An 8812-nucleotide genomic window follows, 5' to 3' on the forward strand; every position below is an offset into this window, starting at 1 on the left:
GGGTTTCCATTGTTAGTCCAGACAATACAGACAGGGCTACTTTGAACATTCTTATTAGTCACTTGTAGTTCAACATTTTCTCTAGGTTACATGCCAAGGGGAATCACCACTGAGTTAAGTGGTTGTACTAATTCATTCTCTTTATGGCAGTTTATGAGTATTTCTTTCCCCAGTAGCTGTACTAACTTATTGTCTTTCCCCAAATCTGGTGAGTGTGAAATAGTATGTTGTTTAAATATGTACTTTCTAATTATTGTGTAGTTTATGATAGCTTTGTGGGTTTTTAGCCGGGAATCAATGATCAGAAAATTATTCAAAGCTTCCCCTTTAGTTTTTTGAGATTTCGTATGTTGAAATCTGTGTGACCTACCTCTCAGTGTTATTTTACGGTTTTTGGTATTCACTTCCCACATTTTAGATAAACCACTTCTAAATGGAAAAACTGACTTTTAAGTAGCATTAGTAAGTAAATACATCCTTTTAAAATATTGGTTATGAGGCTCCAAGAGCACATATGAATATCATTTCAGTTGTGTGTGTGTGTTTTATAAGCTCTTTATTAAAATATCAGTGTGAATAAGTAGAATTCTACTTTTCAAAATCATAGCAAGATACAAGTTAAAGCAAAAGAAGATTTTGTCCATTGCCTGATGTCCTGATCAACTTCCGCTTGCCACACTTTACTTTAATTACAGGGCTCATCATCTGACTATGCAAGTCCTATAAATATCTGAATCTTTCAGAGTTGATTATACTTTGACATAGATCTCAAGTTGACCTACAAGTGCCAAAGGCTTACAATTAGCTAAATAACTTCATGTAAAGCTCTCTTTCACTTTGTTTATGTATTCCTAGGTCATCTCATGAATGCCAGGCACTTGTGCTATGCTAGGTAAGACATTGATGAATATGAAGGGGCTTCAGAAAGTTTGTGGAAAATTCCATTATATTTTATTTCATTTTTCCAGAACTTTTTGAAGTCTTCCTCACACGTTACATCTGGCTGACCCCTACCATCATAAACTTTGTAGTTGAGTTAGAAATGCAATGGTGTAGTAATTACAATGGGAACATATGAAGTTTATTAAAGGCCTTCTCTCTGAATTTTGCTTTTCAGTTGAATTGAAATTTAACTGAAATCAGGAACTAGAAAAATGATGGCAGATTTTCAGTTTCCCCATTGGAAACTATGCAGTATATAACAGTGTACTCTGTATTTAAGCCTCTACTTGATCCTCTGTCCCTTTTCAGTGTTTTCTAAAAGTGTCCATTTTAGAATTTGGGTCATCATAGCATATACTGGTCCATATCAAGGTTAGTAGCTATCAGAGAAACACAAATATAATTTAAAGTAAGGTAGATAAGCATCTTATATTTCTGTGGTAAAAATAAGGGTCAGAGAGGTTGCATGAGTGGAGAAACAAAGAACATTCTGGCAGGAAAGTAGAGCAACTGGCCATGTAAACAGGCAAGTCCAGTTAAAATTTACAGGAAAAGAGATTGGGAATTAGGTACCAAAACGGGTGTATGTTAAGGAATAGAATCAAAGCTCAGAGATTGGGTAACAATACAGATTGAGCAACAAGAATGACCTTAATACTAAGCCAGTACCTAAGACTGGATCTCCCTGTATGATACTTTTCTGGGTCAGAATTGGAATTAGGGGCTTTTGGAGTTTAGGTAGGCAACCTAAGGAGATTTGGAAATAGGTTTCCAAATTTCTGATGTCTTACAGATGCAGGAGATACACGCTTACAACCTCATGTTATCACCATGTTGTGGTGTGTCTGGACAGGTCACTTAACCTCTCCGAAGCTTGATTTCCTCTCTAAATGAATAAAAATACATACTCTTGAAAGTTCCTTTGAACTCTGCAATTCTCTACATATAATAGACATAAGTTTTTTAAAAACCAAGAATCCTTGTTGTTGTTAAGTGCTATTGAGTCATTTCTGACCCACAGTGACCCTGTATAGGGTTTCCAAGGAGCAACTGGTGAGTTTGAACCGCCAACCTTGCAGTTCAAACTGTTTTGCAGTCTGGCATATTAACTCACAGCGCCACACCAGGACTGAATCCTTAGGATACGATTATTTGAAGTGTTTTCTAGAATCTATCCCATAGGTTTGGAGGATATCTCCTAGAGTTATTTTCCCCTTAAATAAAAAATAAGTACAAGCTCCTGTAATTCAAACTATAGGCAGCCCCCAGGTTATGAATGTCCAATTTTTTAATAACGTCTGCTTGCCTTGAAGCAGGACTTTGAACTGCTTTGAATCATCTCTCTGTTCACATTCTACAAATTGAAACAGGAACAGACCTGAAGCTTTACAAATTTGGATGATTCATCACTGTGACTGACATGGGAAAACTTAGGGGTCAAAGACCTGGAATGAGGAACTCAAAAGAGGCCTCATTTGAGTGAGCCTGATGCATGAGCTCGGGTACTGGCAGTATGGTGGGGAGCGTCACCACTCAACATCATCATCATCATCTCTGGTCCATTGAGTGTGACAATATTATTATAAAAACCTGTATTACTTGATTTTTCAGAAAATACTCTAGGATTTTGCAGGGCTTTAATCCTAACTTTGGACTTTGATTATCGTTATATAAGGTAGCGGTGAAGCAGAAATAGGTTGTTGAACTTAAATGAACCACGTATTTGTAGATCTAGCCAGTTGCTTTTGACAGTTCATGATAAATTTGTTTATAGATAATCTGTGTTCATAATAGAGTACTTGAGGAAATTTTTTTTTTTAATTCCGTTATAAGTTTTTCACAATTTGATTAACAACAGCAAAAACAAAAATGTTTGTGTTTGAAGATAACTGTCTGTAAATGAGAATATTTATGTGTAACTAATATAAGGAACTCTGGTAGTGGTTATGAATCAGGCTGCTAATCTCAAAGTTGGCAGTTCAAAACTACCAGCTGTTCCACAAGAGAAAGATCAGGCTTTCTGCTCCCGTAAAGATTTACAGCCTCAGAAACCCTGTGAAGGGTCACTTTTGAGTCGGAACCAACTCCACGGCACATCACCACCAATATTAGCAAAGTGGTTCAGTGGTATGATCTTGTCTGTCATGCACGAAACCTGGCTTCGACTCCAGGCATATGCCTCTTATATACAGCCACCACCCAGTTGTGTGTAACTATGTTGTTAAACAGGAGTCCTGGTGTGGCACTATAGGATAAACACTAGACTGCTAAATGCAGGTCGGTGATTCAAACCCACCCACGTTTCCTTGAAGGCACTATACCGGGTCACTATGAGTTGGAACCAATTCAATGGCACTTAGCAACAACAACAACAAATGATGCTTAACAGGGTTCAGCAGTTTCCCAACTAAGACTGTTAAGAAAGGCCTGGTGATCTGCTTCCAAAAATCAGCCAGAGAAAACGCTATGGATCACAACAGTCTAATTCACAGGAATGGGCAGTATTTCATTCTGTTGTGCATGGACTAACTCAGCAGCACCTAACAACATCAGTAATAAATTCCAACTGCTGACCTTGAGGTTAGCAACCCGACTCGTAACCACTACTCTACCAGTAAAACAATAGTGTACATATAAAAATTGCTCTTTTCTTTACAACTACAGTCAGTATTTTTAGCACTTGTCATAAAGTCAGTTCTGCTTAAAGACTTTGCATGGTGTACAGGAAATGGTTTGCACTAGGAATCAAGAAACCTGGATTCTGCTTTGCAGTATACAACTTTTAGCAAGAAAGTTGACATCTACATACCTTGTTTTCTTCATCTGGAAATAAGTAGTAGATGGGGCTTGATGCTGTATAAATGTCCTGTACAATTCTCAATTAAACATACACAACACATACCTTTGAAATGCAGACATTACATGGATGAGAGGCGAAAAATAGATCATTATATGTGGAATTAAACCAATTAGGAGACATAGGTCTATGAAACATTAAGAATCTTGTAAAGAAATGTGTGGAATGGTCTAACTACGAGCTGTTAAAGATAGAGCGGAGTTTTACCTGAAGGGATGATTGATTTGCCCTGATCAATCTTTGTTTTTTTCATGGTCACCTTTGTTTGTGAGATGGTTAGCAGTACAATTTGTCCATGGAACAGAGTGAAACTTACGTACACAGATGTGAAATTCATGACCTTAGGACTGTGCACTGCACCCTGAAGTAACCATTCATAGACTAGATGGCTTACATAAATTCTAGGGAAAAGTACAAATTAAGTGAAAGATAGTGTAGAAAGGCATTAAGAGAGTTCTTTTGTGGAAAAGACAGGGAAGCTCTTTCAGAAAGCTTTGGATTAGTATAAAGGAGAAAGGCAAGTTTGATAATGCAAAGCAGAATGAGTGATGATCCGTAGAGTGGGCATTATCTATACCCTTCAAAATAATTGACAAGGTATGCCACATCCTTCAAATCTTCATAATCACTATGTACTGAGATCACTATTGTCAGTTACCAATGTCTTCCTTATTGTCAAACCCAATGTTCACTTCTTTGTTGATAGTCTATTAAACCTTACCAGTGTTTGATAGGCCCTTGTAACGTTTTTCTTTCTCTTGGTTCCCATTATATCACACTTAGTTTTCCTCTTAGCTCACCGGCTTGTTCTTTTGCTAATTCATCTTCTACCAGATTATTGCTTATCTCTCATAGTGCCCCCAAGGCCCTGCCCTCGGTTCCCTTCTCTCTGCTACGTATTCTGTTATTGTTAAGTGCCGTGGAGTCATAGCAACTCTGTAAATGGTTTCCAAGGAGCGACTGGTATGTTTGAACTGTCGACCTGCAGTTAGCAGTCTACTACTGTAAAAGACAGAACGTGTTGTAGTTAAGGGCACAGAATCTTGAAGCCAGATTGTCTGCGTTCGAATCCCATCTGTGGTACTTTGAACAACTTACTTGGACAATTTACTGATCTATAATAGAGTGGTAATTGTGTCTGCCTTCTAGATCTGCTCTGAGGATTAAATAAATTAATGTATACCACACACTAGAATTAATAATAACTCTTAATGGTAAGTTGATATTTCAGTATTGGCTATTGTTTTATGTTATAAATGGTTCTGGTGTGGCAGTGTAGGTAAGTACTTGGATGCAAAGTTGGTTGCAATCACCAGGTCAGTAGTTCAGACTCACCAGCCACTCCATAGAAACCCTATGGAGTCACCGTGAGTCAGAACCGACTCAGTGACACTTCACAACAACAATAACAAAACGGTCACTTTAGGGAATATTTCTCAATGGTTTTCTTAAAATACCAATGAAGTTGGTTCTCAAGACTCATTCTTTTCCTGAGAAGCATTTCTGAGTCTAGAAATAAGCGTGTTTGTTTGTTTGTTTGTTCCCCATTAAACCGTTCAAGGAAATACACGGTCTGGCTCCAGCTCTCCCTTTTTCACTTTCTCTATATTACATTCAAGCTCGAGCATTCCTTAAGTATTGCTTTTCACATCACCATTTTGGTCATACTGTTTACTTCATTTGGAATGGCCACTTGTCCTTATTAGTCATATGTATCACTGCTTGACATCTTCCCCTTTTCACAAACTCATTATTGTGTGAACGTAGTGTGAATTTATTATATGCTGCATTAAAACAATCACAAGGTCTTTAAGACTAGGAATGTGAGCCGCACACCTCTTTTGGTCCACCACATAATGCAGCGTAGTAGGCACTTGTAATGTTTGTTACTTGATTAACAGAGAAAGAGAAATCAACCTTTTCAGGATTGTACATGTTCAATTTGTGTAACAGGCAACAACTTTGCAAATTAGCTGTTTAAAACAGAACCCTTATGAGGAATTTTTAAATGACCACAACTAATGAAAACATAACACAAGTTGGATTCTTTGGAATTGCTTAGTAACTAATACCATAATCACTAGGCTAAAACAGTGGTCTCTACAGTAACAGTTGTGAGGATGGTGTGGGACCAGGCGGTGTTTTATTCTGTTGTGTATAAGGTTGCTATGAGCCAGAACCAACTTGACAACACTTAACCAAAACAACTCCTGCTGAATGATTTTAACATTGTCTCTCTCTGCAGGTATTACTGCTGTATTACAAAGACTGAGGGGACCCCATGGTTCTGAGTATCGTATCACAGAGTTAGGGCCCTGAGGACCAGACACTCAAGAAGGGAGGAAGGAAAACATGTAGTAGAGTCTGCATCTCTATTATTTCACAACAGCAAAAACACATAATCAAAGTAGTTTAACATGTTGGCTATTGGTGATATTTCATGTGCTTTTCTTTTAAAAAAAAAAGAACTAAAGCAGTTATTGTATTTGGCATCAAAATATAATTATCAATAAGATTTGAAATGGATCCCTAAATTTTAGATGACATTTTAACCAAACCCTAAAAATTTTCTGCCTTGATGTTAACCAGCTTTTTCTTTATTGGAATTTGGAGTTATCAATCATCTCCTCGCATCTCTGTACGTTGTGAATCCGAGTTTATTGTGATTGCCTCATTTTTGGTCTCTTTTCACTCTGTTAGTGAAAATACCTGCATATGAAATGTGAGATTAGATATTATAGGTGTAAAAGAATACGTTAAAGTGAGTAATGTTCTTCTTTTTTATTTTTTTCAATACTAGATACTCTAGATGAATATTTTGAATATGACGCAGAGGAGTTCTTGGTCTCTTTGGCCTTGCTAATCACCGAAGGACGAACACCTGAATGTTCTGTAAAAGGTCGAACGGAAAGTTTTCATTGCCCTCCAGCACAGTCCTGTTACCCAGGAACAAGCAAACATGAATGTAACGACAAACTGGCCCAGGTGAGAATGTATCCAGTGCTTTTTTTTTATCTTTCATATAAACTAGCTTAACATCTATCATCACTTTCATCACAACGTTATATACATCATGACTATCATTTAAAATTTTTTATTAAAAATTGGTCATACGTGGAGCGATGGAGCAGCTGGAGACTTTGGATCCAGAGAGGGAGAGCAACTCTGTGCTGAAGACCTGGGGAGTACGGGGTGGGGGGGGGGGGGGGGGGGGGGGGGGGGGGAAGGACTGCAGGGTATACCCTGTGGTTGGTTGATGATGCATGGAGGGGATTGTAACCATGGCAATGAGACGATATACGATAGAATGAATGTAAAATTAATGTTTCCCATGTAAACTATCACATAATTCACAATAAAACATTAAAGAAAAAAAAAATATTGGTCATAGTCATAAGTAAAAGAAAAATAAAAAACCCTGAACCATAGCTAATCACCTTGGCTCTTAAGGCATTTGGCATGATGTAGCTTTTGTAGATCAGCAGGCATGTAAGCAACTAATTTCATACCTAGCTCTAGATTTGAAATTGCCAATGATGCTTTGATGTAACTTTTGTTTTTTAAAGTTCCAGCCCTGTCTACTTTGTGTTCTTGTTCCATCCTGTAGTTGGAAGAACTTTCCAGCAATTACCTGCCCTCAGAAGAGAAGCTGAATCTCAATCTTTTCTAAAACTGTACTTCTTGTTATTAAGTGCTGTCGAGTCAGTTTTGACTCACAGCAACCCTGTATAGGGTTTCCAAGGAGCAGATGGTGAATTTGAACCTCTATACATTGATATTCATGATTGTTTTCTGTACATTAACACATTTTCCTCCTGTGTTTCTTTCTTTCTTTTTTAATAAGGGCATGCTTTTTGCTATCATTAAAGTCTTGGTTATGGCGCTGTAGGATAAGCACTCTACCACAAGGTCAGTTTGAACTGCAAAGTTGGTGGTTCAAACTCACTAGCCGCTCCTTGGAAACTTTATACAGGGTCACTATGAGTCAGAACAACTCTATGGCACTTAACAATCACAATATGTTTTGTATTATATTGCTAAAACTAATTTTTGGTAGGTTATAAATAATGCACTGGACTGCAAAGTTGTTTGAACCACAAGGTTGGTGTTCAGGCTCACCAGCCACTCCTTGGGAACCCTGTACAGGGTTACTATGGGTCAGATTCTACAGCACTTAACAACAACAACAACAACATAGGTAATTTGCTTGAAAGATTTTCCTTAATTTTCTCAAATGTAATATTTTTTAAATTAATTTTATTTATATTTAACATTTTTTATTGTGAATTGAGTTTTACATTCAACAAATCATATACTTTGCTTCATTACATTGATTGCATTCCCTTCCATGTACCAACAATACTTGCCTGTATTCACTTTTAACATTGCATTTCTCCCTTTGTCTCCCGCTACCTTCATCTTTCCTCTGCTAACCTCCTCCCTCTTGTTGTATATTGCTTGCCTTGTCACCAGTGTTAAACACGTGTCCATGAATAATTTTCCCCCTTGCTGTTCCTTCACTCCCGTAACCATCATGGATTCTTTCTTTTACTAAGAAAACCTTTTCTTAACTTTAGTCACATGTAATATTTGAACTTTTGTGATTCACTAACTTCACTCAGCATAATGTCCTCCAGGTTCATCCATATCATGAGGTGTTTTATAGATTCATCATTATTCTTCAACATTGTATGATATTCCATTGTGTGTATGTACCACAGTTAGTTTAACCATTCTTCTACTGATGGGTATTTAGACTGTCGCTGTCTTTGTGATGAGTCTCTTGTAGACAGTATATTGAATGATCCTGTTTTCTTATCCATTCTACCCTGTCTCTTGGTGCATTAAATCCATTTACATTCAGTGTAATTATTAATAGGTATGAATTGATTGCTGTCATTTTACTGTGTGTGTTTGTGTGGTGCTGCAGATTTATTTGTTCCAGTAAATGTTCTGCACTGAGTTCATTTTATTTGTGCATTTTCTTTTCATTTCTGTGATGTTGTTGTTGTT

At 37.3% G+C, this 8812-nt stretch overlaps 1 protein-coding gene across 1 annotated transcript in view; it reads left to right on the forward strand.

Moving 5' to 3' along the window:
* The window catches only part of FAM214A (family with sequence similarity 214, member A), a 253744-nt gene that overhangs the window by 215724 nt on the left and 29208 nt on the right, over positions 1–8812 (forward strand). The window contains 1 exon segment of the mRNA XM_006831861.1: positions 6600–6784. Coding sequence (XP_006831924.1) covers positions 6600–6784 — 185 coding nt within the window.

The sequence above is a fragment of the Chrysochloris asiatica genome, unplaced genomic scaffold (genome assembly GCF_000296735.1).
Source record: "Chrysochloris asiatica unplaced genomic scaffold, ChrAsi1.0 scaffold00004, whole genome shotgun sequence".
NCBI classification, from domain to species: Eukaryota; Metazoa; Chordata; class Mammalia; order Afrosoricida; family Chrysochloridae; genus Chrysochloris; species Chrysochloris asiatica.